At 43.6% G+C, this 20247-nt stretch overlaps 1 protein-coding gene across 9 annotated transcripts in view; it reads right to left on the minus strand.

The window, feature by feature from the left end:
* Positions 1 to 12701: 12701 nt before the first annotated feature.
* Positions 12702 to 20247, minus strand: part of TCF12 (transcription factor 12) — a 172966-nt gene continuing 165420 nt past the window's right edge. For 7 of the 9 annotated variants that reach the window (XM_086757016.1, XM_086757015.1, XM_086757020.1 and 4 more), the window contains 3 exons: positions 19969 to 20201; positions 16595 to 16748; positions 12702 to 14978 (listed from right to left, as the gene is read on the minus strand). In XM_086757016.1, coding sequence (XP_086613142.1) covers positions 16606 to 16748; positions 19969 to 20201 — 376 coding nt within the window. In that variant the 3' untranslated portion in view covers positions 12702 to 14978; positions 16595 to 16605. The remainder of the gene's footprint in view (positions 14979 to 16594; positions 16749 to 19968; positions 20202 to 20247) is intronic. The other 2 variants (XM_086757021.1, XM_086757018.1) reach the window with 1 other exon arrangement.

The following is a 20247-nucleotide window of genomic DNA, read 5'->3' on the forward strand; positions in this document are numbered from 1 at the left end:
AGTATGATGGTGATCATGACTGCCTGAACAGAAGGATCAATATGGGAAGGTGTAAATCATATTCTTATTTTCTGGAGTAAAAAAAAACCCACTTTGGTACAATTTTGGCATCTTTTAAGACCAAGTGGTATTTTTGTCACTGATTTCCACGAGGCCAGAACTGTCCTTTTTGGGTCTGACAGCCTTGTCAGCATTTAACGTACCTGAATTAGCAGGATTATATGTAGTGATAGCTTTCATATTTTCAAATTGAAACTGTAGGAATAAAAAAAGATAATGGTTTATCACTTCCTTCTTTGGTGACAGAGCCCTATCAAAAATAAATGTTTTCACTAAATTCCCACTGTTTCAAAAATTTCTGCATGCCTAAACTGAGAGGGCAGCCTAACTGAGTCTTGTTGAAGGGTCAGAAGCAGATAGATAGAGTTCGAAACATTTTCCTGTTCTGAGAGATGTACAGAAAGAGAGAAAAATGTAGAAGGTTGTAGTGAGTGTGCGAATCCTGCCATTTAGATTATAGAAAGATTTTTTGTAATCAAAAATATCCTTGCCAGAAACAGTTTCAGGTTTCTTTGGTATTTAGAAGTCCTTTGCTAAACAAAGTAAAAATGAATGATAAACAAAATCGAGTTTCCTTTGAGCCTGATCTTGCAGCTGCACTCCACTTTTAAGAGTAACCCATTAGCAATTAATTTAGAATGACACTGGCAACCAGTCCCCAGACTTTAATTAATATCTTTTTGACAAGCTCATAATCTTTCTAGTTAATAAAGTCTCCTTTAAATTAGTTTAACTCTGATGTCACTTACCGTTGTAAGCAATCGGCATCAAATCTAGGGTACTTCACTGTACTCTCTCATTTAAAATGCTTTAAAAAGAGAATTCACAATTACATTTTACAGAGTAGAAACAGCATTTGATGAAGGTCACCCTGAATCCAGTGGCAGAGCTGGAAAGAAAATCTGGGTTCTTGACTGCCCTTCTGTTGTTCAGTGGATTAAGCAATGGTGCTGTCTCCTGTCTCAGCATCTTGCAAGGAAGGGATTAAGTTCTGATTCCAAGTTGCATAATTGATTGTTTTCCTTTATGCCAATATCAAGATCTTAGAAAGTTATGGTGCAATATTGTAACTATAAGATGGTGAATTATTGACTGTGACAGTTACTTAACTGAGAACTGAGACTGAATAACTGAGTGTAGGAGAACTCAGGGGTCAACTTTTCATTTAAATTTGTGCTCTTAATATATGTGTCTATTTTTGAAAATGTTGCTCTTCAAATTCTGCATCAGCTTTACCCATATGTCTCACATACAGACCCGATCTACGTGAGGACGTAATGCAGCCACATTATTGTGTCCTGCAGAACAGGAGATAATGCTGTGAATTGGAAAAGATGCTGAGATAAAATCTCCTTTGACCTCCTCGTAAGTCAACAACTTTTATAGAAATGGTCTGAAATGTGCTATACGTGTGTCTCTTGCATATGTGTACTGAGGAGAAAAAAAATACTCTGCTCACCTGAACCCATTCGTTTTCTTATTCAGGTATTGTAATGAGGTAATTTTTGATATATAAGATCACCTCGACCTTTCTTTCTACTTTGCCTGCAAAATAAACTAAGAGGTGCACAAGCTGCTGTCAGGCTTTGAGTTAGAAAACTCCAGCTACAAGTGTAAAGTCTTAAACAGTACACCTACAGAGAAATGAAATCTTTTTGTTTTAAAGCTAATCAATGTTTTGTATCTAACAGACAACTGTAAGAAATATCTAAGTGCTGGACTCTACTGAAACTTTCCGCCAGAGCAGACTGAAGTAGGGTAATTTTTGAAGGTAATTTTTGACAGGTGAGGATATAACAGTTTTAATTTGGTGATTCACAGAGATGGCTTGTTTCAATTTTTACTTTTCGTGTAAGGTGAAGGATGAGGTGAAAATGGGGTATGAAAAAAACAAGATTTGCTTATTAGTCTCCTCCATCTTAAATACATGTAAAAGCCTGTCGCATTAACAAGAACTAAGATAACCAAGATGGTTGAGAAAGGTCAGTGATGCTGTGCAGCTTAATCGGGATTCTGAGACCAGAAGCCATCTCACTGTCTCTAGAAGTTGTGAGCAGTCTGTCTGTGCACTCAAAAAATATTTGTCTAGGACATGTAAAACTGAAAATAACACATCCGAAACACCCTGTGGAACAGTGTTGTTAGCAGTAGGCATCAGATTGTACAATGACCTTAGAATATCGACTTTGCACAAAGGAGTTACTTCAGGTTGCTTCGTTGTTCTTTGTTTTTTCCTCTGCTTAAGTCAACACTGGGAAAAAAAAAAAAAGACTTGAGATAGATATTAGATAGTGTGAAAAAGTGCAAAAATGTTTTCATTCGGTAGGATATTCCTTAAGCTTCTATGCTTTTTCTTGGAGCGCTTGCTGCCTCTGTCAGTACCTGTGTGCTGAACTACAGGCCCCACCGCTGTGACAATTCCTGTGTTTCTGTGGCATTGACAATCCCACTCCAGCAGCCACAAATTAGAAAATGGTTTCTTACAGTGAAACACCAAACGAAACAACATGATCTTCCTCCTTTCTCATGCATGTTAACTGTAAAAAGTTTCTTTGTCCGGAATGTGGCTCTGATTACATTTCTCTATCCAAAAATAAACATGGTGCAAAAGAAAAGGATATAGGGAGGGGGGAAAGTCTGTCAATGGGCCACCCTCGGAAAACCTCACAAGATCTACTGTCTGTCTGTGCAAGCCGTGGAAGAGCTAAGGAAGTGATCCCAGCTTGGTGGTCTTATTTTTAATTAAAACAAATGCGGCTCTTTCAGCTGCTGCAGATAAATATTTGATGAAAAGAGACAGGGACAGATGTCACAAAACTGTAGTAAATAAAGAATAAGACCAGAAGAGTAAATGTTACAACAGCATTTTATATACAAAAAAAAAAAAAAAAAAAAAAAGAAATCACTTTACAGATTTCTGTCAAATATCTGATTTTTCTAAGATCGTTCCAAAAGTGGAAAGACTAATTCTTCATATTTGTTTTTGGCAAAGTAGAATGAAAATACAAATGCATATAGATAAAGAAAAGTTGTAGAGTCAACCTGTTGCACATTATGTGCTTAAACAGAAGGGTTAGTTCTTGGGCTGTTGATGAGACGGAAGACTTCAAAGTCATTTGTAGACTTCCATGAGAGCTGATGTTGATTTTAGATTGACTAATAAGAGTTTTGGTGCAAAATACATGTTAAGGATGCACAGTGAGGCTAAAATTGGTATTTCCATGGAGTCCAATGTGAATTATACATCCGAGTGTGAAAGAACTGATTTCATAAGTAGACCTTAGAAAACTGTAGAGTGGGCGTGAACCATCAGAGTTTCAATGGAAATAGTTAATGTGACACCAACATTTAAAAATAGCACAGGGATTCAGGTCACCAGAAGCTGGATCAATTGGTATAATCCAAATTCTGAAAATACGAATACTGGTTATGAATGAATGGAGTTCTGAAATACACACCTAACTCTGAAGATAGGTAAGAAGAAAAAGTGAAAAGTTGATTGGCTGCGGTGCGTGAGGGTCTACGTGGGCATACTGTAGAGCTGTGGAGTCCAGCAAAGGGCACAGGTGAAAGCAGAGCAACGTCCAGGGACATCAGACAAAAGTCAAACAAGTTCAGATGAGAGATGCGGAACAAATTTTAAACACTGAGGAAAAGTAACCTCAAATTGCAGCAAACCTTCCAGTAAATCAACACAGAATTCTAGTTACTATGTACTGGTTAAACTGAGAGGTGCAGACCTGTATAAAACCCACGGGAGGTACTTCGTAGCTTGCAGAAGGTCAATATAAATTATCATCATTGTCTCTTCTGGCCACAGCACCTGCAGATTTGTAGTGTTCAGCAGAACATTGTATCCCAAGCCTCTTGAGGTTTTCTGGAGCTGACACAAAGCTCCTAATCCATGGATTATGCAAAATATCTGCCCTTTCTGTTGTGGCAAATTTCAGACCAAAAACAAGAGTGCTAGTCTCAAGTGCAAAACAATCAGACAGGTACATTTTAATTTGAGGATCAAACATAAGGAACTCAATCACAGCCTTGCTTGGCACAAATTTACGTGTGCTCTGACAGAACCAATCTGAACCCAACAAGCTCCCCGAGATAACAGTTTGTCAATTCCCCATTTTGAAGGCAGCGTGATAATTGAAAGCTTTCGGATCTATCACATGGAAATCAAACTCACAGCAAACAGCCTCCTGATAAAGGCCTAAGGCGAATTCCGTTGAAGTCAATGACAGACCTCAGCAGCTTTCGATAGAAGTTGAGCGAGGCTCAAGGTGAAAAACCACTCTGAGAACGGTTACAATCATCAACTCCATCCCCAGTTAGGACAGAAAAAAGGTGAGAGGATTCTTTATCCGTGGTGCCTGAGTTGAGAACTCACAAAGAGCAAGGTGCAAGGTTCTCTGCCACCGAGCACTTTACAGGACCCTTGCAGAGGCTGAGAGCACCTGGCAGGGTCAGGATGTCCCCAGGCAGCATGGCGTTTCCATGCCTCTGTACGGCACTCAAGCTGGCCGCAGCTGGGAGGTGGTTCAGCTGCAGCTCAACAAAGAGCGGCTACACTGGCTTCACGTGTGCCAGCTGCGGATAAACACTGAAAATACCACGCGCCAGGTCTGTGCTGCCAGAGCGGTGTCCAAGCAGCGTCGTCGTTTCCACAGGCAGAAACCGAGCAGCTTTTCCAAGGAACCTCCCTTCCATTTTTCAGCGCGCAAAGGAAATGGATGGGAGACATGTTTGATGTTCCTAATCGTCAGTGATGTGTTTTATAGCGATCCACTTCCGGAAATACTTCTGTGCTGAGTGACATGCAAGCAAAGAGGAAAAAACAAATTTTCTCCAATTCCTTGTTAAAAAAGGTAAGGGGAAGGCCCCAAAATAATAGTCACTCCTTCCTCTCCTAACAGAGGAGGCTAAGGCAGCCAGAAATGAAGGGATTCACCAAGGTTGTGCCACACAGTCAGGATTTAAACTCAGAACTTCTGAACCCAACCCCAGCGCCTGAGCCACACGGTCGTTTCCTTCTCTGTGTTCCCCACAGCCTACGGCCATGTGGCCACTGCTGGCAAAATGAAAAACAGGTGCAGAGCCTCGAACAGATGGGAGACCAGCCCTGGCTGATCTCTGGAGGATAATACAGGGTTGTTTTCCGGCAAAGAGGATTCCAAAGAACCGCAGAGGCAGCGCCCCTCCCCTAAAACTGAAGCTGCTCTGCCTTGCACTAAACGTTATCTCCAGCAGCCCAGCAAGCGAGAGCTTTGGGGCACGGCCTGGTGTCTGTCAGCAAGGGACACTGCCTGGGTGACCTCTCCGCCCGGCGATATTGACACCGCTGTTTGTCAGGCATGCCCATAAAGACCGTAGAAGACTAATCACAATTCCATTCTTTGCAGTAACTGCAGCCAGTGTTTCTGAGTTGCTGAAACACGAAATCTCTTCCCTTGAGTAGACAACTTTGGAATGTCTAAGCCTCAAAAAAATGCCATTAGTCATATGCAGACTCTTTCTCTGGGAAAATCACCAGTGGTATGGGACAAATCAGCCAGGTAAGATGAGTAACGTATTTGTTCTGAATCCGTAAGGGTCAGGATCTACTTCTGATTTCCAGTTCATGGGGAGCTGATGGCTTGCTCCACAATATGGGGTGAAACAGAGAACTTGGACTGCTTTCGCAGTGGGAAAGTGACAGTAGATAACTAAGAGGACAGTTAAGAGGGCCTAGGCACAGGACTGAGTGCCAGGATGCAAAGCACTGCCCTGCCTTGTGTGACCTGCAGTTACAGTCCCTGAGTGGTACAAGACACATTTCCCCCCGTATGCCACTTGACACATCTGACAGAAGTGTTAAAGAAGGCCTGGCAACCCTCGGCGTCCACAGCTCCACAAAGCACGTATCAAACCGTAGAGGACAGCACATGCGAGAGGACAGGGTGTGTTTCATAGAATCACAGAAGGGTTTGGGTGGGAAGGGACTGTTAAAGCCCACCCAGTCCAACCCCCCTGCCAGGAGCAGGGACATCTCCAACCAGATCCGGTTGCTCAGAGCCCCGGCCAACCTGGCCTTGAACGTTTCCAGGGATGGGACATCCACCACCTCTCTGGGCAACCTGGGCCAGTGAACACCACCCTCATCATAAAAAAATTCTTCCCTATATCCAGTCCGAATCTACCGTCTCTTAGTTTAAAACCATTACCCCTTCTCCTATCACAACAAGGCCCTACATCTTAGGAACTACAGGTTTCAGCCCCCTCATAGGTTTCTTTCGCTCCTTGCAAAAACACCCATTTAGTACGGTGTCTGACAGAGATTAGTTGTGCTTGCTAAAGCGGCTTTTACAGCAAAAATCCATGCCCACTTGTGCCAGAAAACTCAAGTAAGACCTGATGGTTTCCTTAGACTCTATTTAAACTGGGGGCACAAAACCTGATTTGCAAGACCAGGCCAAAACCGCACCACTAACATGCGTGTTCTGCTCGCACTGAATGGAGTTTGTAGAGAACAGACAATAGCTTTGGATCTCGTAAGGACCTTTCCTCCCTGCAAATAAGTTCCCTTCCCCCGTTCTTTTGGAAACATCTCAGTCTGTATTGGAAACAGAGGATGTAATTTATTTTTATCGCCTTCCCCGTCAAACTGGCCAACTGCCACAGGGTTCTGCTTTCAGATGTAGCAAGAGGCAGGAGAATCACAATGAGGACCCATTCATTTCAGCGGCTCCTCCTGTGTTTCCTTATCTTATTTTGAGGCTACCTACTGTGCTATCTTATCACTCTTTCTAATCCCACAAAACTTCTCTGCAACTTGACCCCTCCACAGAAAAAGCCGACCTGCGTAGACCTCCCCGCTTCTCTGCTCCTGCTCCCTTCCCGGCAGAGCACGCTGGTCTCTCCTTTATCGCTTTCGGGCTCCTTTCATGGCCTGCCTTACCCCTCACTCCTCCTTTCCCAGCTTGTTACACCGCATTTACATTTCCTAGCTGAACTTACGTTCAGCTGTGTGGCCTCCGTGGGGTAAGCGTCGTTTCTCACTGTCCAGCCTGCCCTTTGATGTCTCCTGAAGAAGGATCCGTTTTCTTTTCCATCCCTTCACATGTGCCTATTAATTACTCTCTTCAGAGCGACTGTTTACTGACTATCACTCTGTTTACAGTTGAATACAGCTAAACATTTGGTCTTCACAGTTCCCCTTCTTCTACACCACCCACCCAGTTTCTTCCCAAGTGTTGCAAAATAGCTGTCTCCACATCACTTCATATAAAGTCACAGATGCAGCGTACTTACGTTCCCACACCCAGCCTCCTGCTCGCAAACCCTGATTTTCCTTCACTTACAGAGAAGTAAGGAAACACTTTACATCGGTATTTTTGTCTCTAGCTCTGTACTTAAAAAGCAGCAGTGAGGCTTAACAACGTGCCCTTTCTGTTGCACATATTTGTACCTTGGGTGCTGCAGAAAACCCAGAGCGATCTGTAAGCATCAGACTGCTGACTTGTGAAGAAATGAGACGACCTCAGTGTGCCCGCTGAGCTGAGACGGGCTGTCCTGTGCACAAACTGCGTGTGTCCCTGGGAGGGGGAATGTTCTTAGGCTGCGGGCAGGGGTAAAAATTAGCAAATGTGTAGAAGAGAAGTCGTCTATGGTTAGAGTGCAGCAATTCAGAGCTGAAATGAAAATTCCTTCAGATGTCCTTCTCATTCCATATGGGGCTTAAAATATTACAGAATAATATGAAATAAATTTAAAACAAATGTGGGCTAAATTATGTTTTTTCCAATGAACAGGTCATTGTCAATCTTTTGCCTTAAAACAGTATTTGGGAAAAGGCAGGAAGCAGACACCCCGAAGAGTTTGGGAACTGATTTATGACAAGGCATATGAGGCTCCCTGAGCGAAAGCATGGGCAGGAAAGAGCGAGAAGGCGGCTGTCAGCAGGAGGGCCAGGCGCTCGCACAGTTTGACGACAGAACAACCCGAACACCCCAAACCACCTCGCTTGTGCTTTTGGCATGGTGTCCTTGTTTTGTACAATCAGAGGTGGTTACAGTTCCCATGGGCAAGGTTGTCTGCCACCTTCCAATTCCAGCTCCTGTTTGTAGCGCCTTATTACTTTACGGATTTAACTATGGGAACAAGTTTTCCACCCTGAGAATCTGGGCTGAAATCTTTTGAGAGAGAAGGGCTGGCCCTAGACCTGTGAACTGGACGGGACAAATCCTCCAGGATGGGCAAGGGGCCAGGCAAGAAGTGGCACAGGTGAGGGAGGCCCACAGGTGCCGGAAGGGACCCGGCATTGCTGCATCTCGCCGCCGCTCGTCGCGCTGAAGCAGTAGACCTGGACCACGCTAATCACTCCATCACTGCAGAGGCCTACACCTGGACGCCCGCCCAGAAGCTCGGTTTGCGTGGCCTTCCAGCTGCACTGCCAGCAGGCACAGCGACAGTGGCATTAACCAGTGTGCGTGGCTGGTTTTCACCAGTTGTCCTGGCTACGCAAAACAGCCAGCGAGGGTTAACGGACACACGTCATCTTTGCTTTCATTCACGCTCTTTTCCCCGATACGCCTGCACACGCAGAATCTGTGTTTATATCCCCAAAACTTTATAACGAGAGCTTTATTGACACATTTGTTATAGTTCTGTGTAACAGGATAATGGTGACCAGCTGGCTGGCGATAACGACAGGCACTGATTTGTACTGGGTTACTACTGGCGTGTTCTGTAGGCTGTCGCTTTGGGTTTTGCCATTTTTAGCATTCTTCCCCTCTCGTCGTACTTGCATTTTATGATGCTCACATTTACTATTCTTGCGTGCTAGGAGAGGAGTGAGCATTTTAAAAGCTTTATGTTTAATTACACTTTCAGCTATTAATTAGTCATGTAAACAAATTAAATGGCCATTTAATTAAATGTTACCCTTTTAAAAGGATGAACTGGAAGCAGAGCCCACCGACTTAAAACTGATATTGTGTGCATTTATCTTCATTAGTCAGGTACTGCTAGCGATTAACATGCTTTAGCTGCTACGTTCACAATCAGATACGTGAGCGTGTGCGTCTTTGCGGCGTATGGAAGATCAGTTGAGACGCGAGCTCTCTCCTGCCAGGTCCTGTACAGCAGAACGCGGCGGGTCTCTGTGACTGACTTCCTCCCTTGGTCGCCTTTAAAAGAAATACCGTGATAGCGCCGCCAGCTTTCGCAGGTGTGAACTGACCATTCTGATGAAAATCCAAAACATGACCAAAAAATTTCCCCTACCTTAACATTTTGTGTTTCTAGAGAGGAGATCGCTCTCCTACAGAGAGGGTTTTCAGTGTTTTGGGAGGGGGATTTTTCATTCTGCACAGCGAGGGTCTAGTCTGAGTGGCTGGCTCAGTAAATACCAAGCCCCCAAGTGCCCCAGAGAACTAACCCGATTTTGAAAGCTGTTATTTCAACGGTCAGAGGAAATAATTTGGGAGTAGTCTGGAGCACCTGATCTGGTTGTGCAGCAAACAGCTGGCTCTTCGGTGTCTTTCCAGCAAACCCACAGACGAGGGCGAGTGAGTCATTCTGCCTCTGTGCTAAGCTAATGCTCCTGCTACCGCTCATCTCTGCTCATCTGTGGGTGCTGAGGAGCGACACGCGGAGCGATACGCTGCTCCTCAGCCATCTTGTTCCACAGAGGAGTTTATAACCTTGTGTTTGGAGAACTTCTTATTTTTGTAATGATTACTACAGACTCATTCACGGTCATCAAATTTCTTCAGTGGTACTTGAATATAAAAGACCAACCTTCTAAAATTCCACCACAAATATTTCTTTTTCCTTTTCGCATCCTGGCTGGAGAGGATGTGCATTTAATGCAACATTGTGTGTCAGAGCTTCCATGAGCGTAAGGAGCCACTTAATCTACTTATAGATGAATAAGTAATCTAGCAAACCAGTAAATCAGTCTGTTCCAGCATTTGCAATAGCCTTCCTCAGCCATTAAAGTACAGGGAAGAGGCACAGGAAAAGCCTCAGCACAAAAATAAGGAAGCAGGGACAAAAATCCACATTACCAGGTTAGCAAGATACGGTTGCATTCATTTTGTACAAGAGTTTCATGTCATGCTCATTTACTTTGAATAATTTTCTCCTGGATTTTTTTTTAAGAGCTGAATTGTTGAGTTTCCCAACCCAAACACAACGTAGATGTTCAGAGCTTTGCTGGGAAGAGCGAGCTCCCGCTGCGGGATCTGCACTGGTTGCTCGCGCGTTTCTGAAGCCCAGGACTAGCAGGGGTGTGTGTCTAACACAGACTGAATTCTGAGTTCTACTGTAAATTATTTTCTCATCTGTTCCAGCACTGTTGGCAGCAGTTACTGTTCTGACTGGTGCAGTTTATCCATCATTACTTTTGTCTCTATACACTTAGGTGACACCTTTAAATGTACAGCGGCTCCCTCGAAAGTGAAACAGCCTTGGTATTCTGGTTTCTCTGGTTTACCTGAAATAACCAGAATCCCAACTACTTCACTCAGCCACTGCTAATCCGATCTCATGGACCTGCCCTCCAGGATCAGTTATGATCAACATTTTGAGAGATTTTTATCTACCTTGGTATAATTTTTTTAAAGACTTTTTTTTAAAAAAATCAGTTTTTATTTTACAGATGTTGTTAATTGCATCAAACCACTGGAAAAGTCAGGGTTAGGAGGGGATTGCAAGGGGTTCTGTTTCCAGCCCCGAACTTTGCCGTCTCAGAGCCTAGGGCCCGGTCCCTGTGGTTTATGACCAGGACAAACAACCCCGGGTGACTGCAGCCAAACAGCTGAGCTCGTTCTGAAGATGCACAGGCAGCAGCTTGCGGTATCAGCTGACAGTGTATTCGTGTCGTAGCCAGGAAATAAACTCTCAGTATTTCACGGGGGATCCAGGCTGACAGTGGGATTTCAGTAACACAAACGATGGTTAAACAGCGCAGAGCATCCCCCACAAACAACACCCTGCGCATCGGCTCTTTGACAGCAGAGACCTGAAGGGAAGAGGAGGATCGCAGCAGTTTCCTATTGGCACCATTTTCCCACTTTCCAGGGAACTTCTCCCTGGCTGCACTGGGCAGGCAAGCAGCAGGAAGGCGAGCGCCGGGGCTGTGCCTCTCCCAGGGGTGCGATGGGCTGCAACCCCGCATCCCTGGGTCAGCAATGCCTGCGACCAGGGCAGCTGCACTGCGCCGCTCAGCTCTGGCCGCAGCTTCTCTGCACCGAGGCCAGAAGGTGTTGGCTTGCTCGTTCCCTCCGGTTGGGCCTTCCTGAACCTCACTCTTGAAACGCTGCCGGGCTTTAAAACTGGGACAAATTACTTCCCTCTTTGCTAGGACATTTTGGCACCCACAGATGAGGTATGTCAGTAAAGCATGGGGTATTAGCATGACAAACCTTTACTGGTGTTACTGGATGTTTACCAGCCTGTATCTAGGTTGTCTTTTACAGGCGGTTGCATTTTTGTTTGGTGAGGATTTCCAGTGGCTAACAGGAAAAACGTTAATTTTGATTAATCCTTGGGGAAATATTAACTCATATATAAAGAATCCAGAATCTTCTTAAGAGCATCTACTCAGTGCTGCCGGGAAAAAAAGATGGAGTCCATTTTAAGCCTTTCCCAATGCTTTAGCTTTACAGGGCAGCTTTCCTACAATATTCCAAATGTTCACTCTGGCAGAATTGTATTTTAGCAAAGGTATCCCAACACACTTTCTTTGGGGTTTTTTTTTTTTTTTCATGTGGAAAAGAGGATGAAGGGCTTGTGATCAGAACGAATACACAAACCAGAGGGCAGAAGTATGGTAAAGAGAAGATGAAGGGGGAAGTGCTGTTTTTCCGCTGCCTGAAAGAATCACAAACTTGTAGTAGGTCTCATTCAAAAAAGGGGAGAGGAGCGATAGCTGGGTGCTCAAAGGCTGGATTTAGAATTATTACTGGAGTAAGAATGGAGAACACGTGCCGGGGAAGGCACCAAGGCACCTCTTCTCTGCTTTTCCCAGGGATGTTTATTTAGAGAAGAGTTGCAAAAACTCAAGCTTCTCCAAAGTCTGCCTCTTACTTGAGGTTTCTGGCTTGGCTGTGGACTAGGAACGGCAGGAAGATTTCACCTGTCTGTGCATGCCTTGAACGTTGTAGGCTTGCATTTTCTCTTGTTTGCACTTGCAGAAACAAAAATTGTAGGAAATGTGAAAATTTTAATTTCAAGCTTAAGCTGCAGACTTCTTCCCTCTTTTTTTCCCAAAACATACACAGGTGCACCCATCAATTGAGAAGTGACTCAGCACTGAACTTCAGTGCACAGGGGACTTAGGAACCGATCCAAAGGATGGCAAAGGGAGCGAGACGCAGCAGGAGGCACCTCGTGCCCGCAGGATCAGCTCCAGCGCCCAGCTCGCCGTTTGCCCGTCTGCGCAGCAGCACCTGCAGGTGAGGCGCTGCTCCGCTCAGCCTGCTGGGAATCCTGTCCTGGCTTCACAGGGAGCAGCAGCACTGCTGCAGCTCCCACTGCGTACCCCGAGAACCACGTGAGGTGTTACCCAGGCAAGGCAGAAGCTGGCTTTCTGGTGTTTTTCAAGCAACACATTACCTATGAGGAGAGAGACATTTTAAAAAACTCACGGATTTACCATGTTAAAAAAAGATGGCACATTTATTGCTACATAAATGTTATATACATAGTGTTTTCTGTTACATTGACAGAAAGTTTTTTGAACTTCTTGCTGCTGGTTGGAAAGGTTTATCAGCAATACCTTGAAATTTGACACAGGGTACAAATCTGCAATAAACCAACAATGGAAACTGGAGAACAAGATGAGAAGCAATTCATCTCGGACAATCAGCTCTTACAATACTCCATAGGTACTACACGGTATGCTAGAACCCTACTATGGTCTTACAATGCTATTGTAAATTTCTGATATTAATGAACAGGTTATGGTAAATAACCCTACATTTTTACTACCTAATATAGTAAAATAAAGTAAGAAACTTTTTACTGAAAACTTTTTTCGATTTCAAAAATCTAGAAAGAGTAATATTTAGAATTCAAGAAATTTTCTTACAAGATTATTGTATAAAAGACTAGCTACAGTGAAAAATAAGCCAAATGTTTTTTTCTTTCTATTTTATGAAGGAAAGCTTCTGGGCATACTGCAAAGTCTAATATAGCCAAAAAGACAACAAGCTTAGAAGGAAAAAGGCCAGGCAGTGGCACGTGATCACTTTCACACGTCATAAGCAACAAATTTGTTTAGCTGATAAACACTGAAATGAAGAACAAGGCCACAGATATAATCAGGTGTTATTCGATGATATATGCAAATTAAAGTCATAGAAATGAGCCCACTAATTCCACAGACCGTTTTGTTAGGAACCATCCAAAACATGAGCTTCAATTCATTAGTTTATTTGAACAATCCATCTTTTGTTCTTTCAAATCAAATGACTTCATAAAGATCACTGGTTTGTTCCTGTTTTCCGTGCGAACCAATTGCCAGTGGGGAAAGATGCGCTACGTAGCCAACAGCTGGGACAACCCTGGCTTGGGAAATCTCCCACGGTGGCTGCAGTGGAAGACACTTTCCATGGGCGCGCAAAGGGCGTTAGCCATTCCAGCACGTCTGTGACAAAGGAACATCCACGGACGCTGTTCCGATGGAGAGACATTTAAAGGTTAATGCTAACATGGCCTGGGAGGGGGTTGTTTCTCTGCATTTGATTCACACGGGGTTGTTTTTCTCCACAGAAATGACGAGATAACTAATGCTTACGTAAGGAAAAACTGGTGACCATTGCTCTTAGATTCCGTTAGGTAAGTAAGCCCACCTCGCTGGCGGCTACATCATCACACTACCTGCCACGGTGAATTCAGGATTTTACGATTCACCAAAATTACAGCCTGAAAAAAATCTCCTTTGTATTTTAATGCATTTTGTGCTTACGTACAGCTAACACTTTACATGTACTATATGTAGTACTTACTGCTTGGAAAACAAAGCAACTCTAACAAAGTAGATTCTCCCCACCCAATTTACACTTCACGTTACAAGCTTTACTATGAAGCCTAGAAGCCTAAAAAGGTTTTGTTTATAACTAGGAAAAAAAAAAAAAAAGTTTGAGGAAAGTCTGAGGGAAAATAAAAATCACTTTTTAAATCCAAGAAATGTTATGGTCACAGTGTTGCTCCTGCCTGCAGCCTTCAGGAGGCCTCTCACCGGCTTGAAGCGTGGAGCTCAGTATGGAAGGGAAACTACGACCATAACTGTTCGGATTACGAGAGACCAAAAATAACATAAAAAAGCTACACCAAGGAAGAGTTTCCTATTGCGTGGAAAACACTAGTCATATGGCAAAAGGAGAGGAAAGGACAACAAAAGACTTTTCCCTTCCTTTTTTAAGACACTAATAGGTACGCTGGGAATGCTACGGGTCGACGGTTGTCACTGCTTTGTTCTCTGAAGGTGAACAGCTCTAGTAAATGCTGGCATCCAGCTGACATTTTATCAGCTTTTAACATGTTAACTTTTCCCTTTATATGTAGACCTTTACAGTTCCATAACAATAAATAAAATTTGTAGTTACAATGCATTTGTCAATTCAGTTTAGGCACAAGGCAACTTCCACAATGAGTGGAGAGATCACAACAGTCTCTGATTGTGCAGAAGCGACACACTGCTTGCAACAGAATGATATGTTCAGAGTATTTCATGGGCTGAGTTCTGTCTGAAGATCTTCCGTCTTCGATCCTGATGCAGGTGTTGACCAGTAGCTTTGATCATAAGATTGCATTTGGGTTTCTTGCTTCAAGTGTTTTCTCCTGTCAGGTTTGTGTCTTCATACAATGTTAGTTGTCTGTGTCCTTGTGAAGAAAGGTCACCTTCTGTGTATCCTACCAATAATTCTGGAATTCTAGAAAGAAATTTGAGAGAAGAAAGGGGTCTTAGGAAAAAAAAAAAAAAAAAAATCACTAAGCAGCACAGTATCAACACCAGAGAACTAATTTAAACCGTATCTTCGGGCATTTCCAGTCAGTTAAGTGCAAAAGAAAATCCCATTCGGAGGCCTTGCAATCCTACTTCCCAGAGAATGGGACACACTGAGCAGTTTACCCTCAGGACCATTCTGGACATGGGAGAAAGAACGATCTGCACATCTCAGACCTGATTTGTGTTTGACTTTGTTCTCCAAAATAAGCAGGAGATGGCGCCTCATGGAACCGCCACTGCTGAAGGTGCACCTCCCCATGTACCTAGGGAGCCTGGACAGCCCTCGTATGTCAACGTCACGCTTCAGCCACCCCACAAAAAAGCAAAGACAGAGTACACTTCTGAAAGTGCGTCACTGCATTAATACGGCAAGAACAGACCATAAAGCCTGCTGTAAACCAAGAATTCTCTGCCAGTTTGTAAGTAGCCTATTGCTCTGGTATGAAATAAAACAAATTAAAGACATTCAAAGCACCTTGTTTTCTTAAAAAGAAAACCACAAATTCCTTGAAGAAGAAAGCAGCTGCCTATAAAGGATGAGGAAAAAGTACTGGCTCAAATAAGGCTTGGCTGAAACGCCATTTTGCTGCTTCCTAAGGAAGACCAGGGAATAACGAGCTGCTGCGGGACACGTTCTAGCAAGAGGCACGCCTTTACCTTAAGCTAAAACAGAAGCAGAACACTCCATTTGCACAACAACAACAAACCTCCCCGAACAAAAAAGCTAGTGAAGTCATGGATTAAAATAAGGGCACTGAACCCAATCTCTTACTCTTTTTGAAAGTGGTAACAGCTCCACTGTTTTAAATGACATGGAATACACACAATTTTTTCTTCTCAAAATCATGTTTTCCCCAATTATTTAAAAAAACCCAACCAAAACACGTAGCGAAAGACCAATATTCCAAGGCCTCCCCATCAGCATGTTTTAAGAGAACTATTGCGTACATGGGGCGTTTGGAAACGCTGGTCTATCCTGCAAATCCGAAAGCATTACTTTGTAAGTCTCAACTATCTTTACCAACAGGGACAGTGAATCAGTTCGCAATCTCTGTTGGGCAAAAGGTACGCGTCAGAATGACTGGCCTCAGGCCAGACCCCAAACCTCTTTGATGAGAAGTCTCTCTAGCCCTTTGTAGCAGCACTAGGAAACAATCCGTGGATTTTAAGTGAACGAACGTGGCATTTAGTCCATTTAAAGATGCAGAATTCATCTCTATTATGCTTGGCTTATCTAGCAGGCTGATAACTATTCCTCTGATGTCATGCCAAGAAGGCCACCTGAGCCAAGAGATGTAGCCAGTGGCAACAACGCATGGAAACAAAGAGACTTTAATGACAATTTCTTGGGGTTTCGTTTTATTATAAAACTAAACAAATCCGCACGCTTCTGCTTATGCTCCGAGATATGAATGTACTCAGCACCATAAAGAAGTTTGGTGCTAGTGGCAGCCCAGTAACTGAGAATAAACATATCCCAATCCCGAACGTTAGCCCATACGAGCAAGAAGAGCCGCTCCCCCGAGACAGGAGACGTACCTGGCTGGTGTTCACATATGACCCATAGGGTTGGTAGTTTCACTCAGGCCAGGGTGGCTTCCTGGGTGTGGTGTTGGTGGCTCTGCCGATACGGCAGAAACTTTTTCTTCTTCCCTTCTCTTAAGGCAGGCTGCTTTAGGGTTTAGGTTTCGTTCTGCAACAGAAAAACGATTCTTAACATCCCATACGCTGATACCAAGGGGAATATCGATACATTAACCATGGCAGTAAAAATAGCTATGCAGTGTCCCCCTTCTAACTACTTACATCCCTGTCTTAAAATGCCGGTGTCCAAAGCTGCAGGCAATCACTACTGAAAATCCTACCAGGCATCTCCTAAACTGGTATTTTAAAAAAAAACAAACCAAACCAAACTCCAACTTTACTAGCTGCCTACATACACCTTAAAACCCCCTTGTTTTAAGAAGTACCTCCCTTGTCAGCAGAAGTTGCTAAAGTGCACAACACGAACTGTCTGTAATTTGCAATGTAATAAACCAGAGAATTTCTGTCTTTTGTTGGCATACTGAAGTCATCCCAACCCTACTGCCATCACACCAGTTTTAGCAATGTTACTGCTTTCTTCACACAGTATTAGCCCGCTGTCCGAACAGGGGAGGCAGAACATCCTAGGTCGACAGTTCTCGTCATACCATCAAGTCTGGGAGATCATCTTGTGCCCATCTGGCTTCAATCCAAAGAATATGACGACAGCCACACAGAGCTGGAGGATTATTTCTTTTGAAACTGTATTTCCTCTCACACTGAAGTCAGTACTTTGTAATGGCCAGTTGCGGACTAGCGATCAAGGTTTCCACTTCCTCAGTTGGCTTCAGTAGCTGGGGGTTTGGATCTAGTTTTCAAATAATGACAGTTTCTAAGGGTAACTGTTTCTGCTCTTCAAAATGGCTTTTCATCAATCAAAATAGGAAAGATGTGAATCGCAATGGCCAGACACACAAAAGGTATGCAATATATTCTACCAGCGCACGTTAAATTTCCTCAACGTTTTGAGGCATTTTTCTAGCTGTCAGGGAATTCTGGTTTGCAGTTCAAACCGCAGATAGAATTTTGACTGTAAGGAGACTGCCAAACTGAAGAGGCAGCACAAGCCCTTCCCTTGCCCTGCACACGCACCCCTCAGCAACCGCAGCTTGCTGACCCCTGTGCGTTTACAAGGGGTGGAATCCAGCTTATCCGACAGAGGCGATTTTGGACAGACTTGCTAATTCTGCTTTCACCCAACTCATTGTCAACAGCTTCCTACTGCATTTTCTTAGGGATGAGCACTCCCAAATTGCCTACAGAAAAAAAACTGCTAACTTTTCTTAATCAGTTTTCTTTGTTTAAATGTAGCTTGCCTAGAAGTTTTAAAGAGGATTTAATTATGAGGAAACTTTGAAAGGAAGTTAATTTACAGTGATTTAGGAAACAGATAAAAATGCTATCCTACAGTTAGAGCTTAAAATCTGAAATATTTCATTCTGAATAGCACCAATTACAAAATGAGGCGCTTCATCACCAGCAGAAAGAGGAAATGGTTTATGCAATCACGTAACGCGCTGGTGAAAGCTCCTCTGGGCGCCACACAAAGCTGCGGTCACTCACGTTCAGGAACAGGTGCAAAGAAAGACAGGCGAGACAAAGCAGGAACACAGCCTCTCTCACAAGAGGCACAGCGTGCTTGGGACAGGCTCCGCCAGCGCGCACAGAGCAGCAGTGAGACGTGAACGTGGGGAAGGAAAATCTCCCTACGCTGCCTGTAGAACAGGTCCAAGTTTAACTGTAAGTACATTTAGAAAGACACTTCTACCAGAGACATAAGGTTCGGAAGCAACCTCTGACCCAGGCGAAAGTGATTTTATTAATTTTCACACAGAGCTTTCTGTGGATTACAGAATCTGTGAGAGCAGGGAGACAGACCTAATGGTTTTTAAATTCCAAAACCCATACTTGATTAATGTTATTCTGACTTCTTTGTAATATTCAGCCTTCTCCTCCAGACAACGGCAAACATTTGCAGACTAAAATGATTCCCAAAATAAAAGTCTCAGAGAGGCCAGAACAAGGCTTTACCGTGGCGTTAGCCGGTGTCTCATCCACACAGCAATCAGTTGCTCTACAGGCCTTGGAAGAACTCTGACTGGAGACAGTGCGTTTCTTTATTAAAAACTGGCTCAGTAAAACTGCCTGAAAACATAGCATCTCATCCTTACTACAAAGTACATAAGCTTCTGTTAAGTTATTCACTTTGTCACTTTCAATAAACTTTTAACAGTTGATTTGATCTGCTGTGCAAAATACAAGCAACTAATTAGGAAACGGAAGTAAAAACAAGGTACACAAAAATAAAACATTGTCATCATTCAGTGCCATCACTGCTTCAAAGACGTAGCGCATTAAGCAAATATGACCACTGACATCATCCCCAAGAGTCTCCAAAAGACTTTTCCAGTCACTTGATGCACTTCCACCAGCCAGACACCAAGGAAGACTGCCACTCACCCAGGCCGAACAGCCAAACGTGAGGGCGCTCACCCGCTGGGGTGCCAGACACGCAGAACTGCTTCAGGGACCCACGACACGCACCTAGCGCAACCGCCCGACCAGTTCAGGGCTGACCAAAAGCTAACACAAGGTGCCACGGAACTTTAACAGCCTTTGACAGAAGTATAAGGGGAGGTTAAAAGTCAACTGTAGCTTCACCAACACATGTGAATGAACAGTTGAAGAACTAAACATAATTCCTAGAACTCTTTCCTTAAGAGTGAACTGCATAAAGAATTCTTCCTTCTGCACCGGCCAAGAAGCCTATTAACTCTTTCCTGGAAAAATTTAAAGGATTCAGGGAAGGAAAACACAAGCAAAACCAGCCCTGATTCAACTGGAGTAGAAGTAGATTTCCTCCCTCCTCCCCAGTATACATCTAATGCAAAAACCTGAGTAAACACCGTTAAATTCACTGCATTTTAATATTTCAGTGATGTAGGCTTCATCTTAAAAATAGACCTCCTAGATTTGCTAAAGCTTCTGTACTAAGTGTGTGCTTGTTACAGTTTAAAGCAAGACATGTCAATATTTCAATCTACCTTCAAAAACATAGATGAAGAGATGGCTAACTGCACAGGGGAAAAAAAACCAACAGAAAGATCAAAGTGTAAACCTAATACTTCCCTTCTCCCCCTCTCCTTTTTTTTTTTTTCTTTAAAAAAAGTAATTCTTTGCTTTCCCTAAAGAACTTCAACATCATTCCAGAGCAGCAAGCACACTTTTAGGGACACGTGCACCCAATTGTGCAGATTTCAAGAGCCTGACCCTGTTGCACGGACAAAGCTACCCTGCAAACCGCCCCAGCACAATGACAGGCTACTAACCTCTCACTTGCTGCTCTAGACTGAGGATGACTGCCACAGCCTGGTGAAGAATCAGCAGTTTCGTCTGCGGTTTTTCGCTCTTCAGGTGAAGCTGACACATACGGCCAAGTTCTTTAAATGCCTCGTTAATATCCCGTACACGCAAACGTTCTCTAGCATTATTTGCCATTCTCCTCTCCTTTTCTCTTTCTATTTTCTGCTCTGGGTTTAAATCCTCATCTTCATTAGTACTGCTGCAAGAAAGCATAAATAAAGGTATATTGAAATATCACTGGTATT

Source organism: Chlamydotis macqueenii, chromosome 12, assembly GCF_036417535.1.
Source record: "Chlamydotis macqueenii isolate bChlMac1 chromosome 12, bChlMac1.mat, whole genome shotgun sequence".
Classification (NCBI taxonomy): Eukaryota; Metazoa; Chordata; class Aves; order Otidiformes; family Otididae; genus Chlamydotis; species Chlamydotis macqueenii.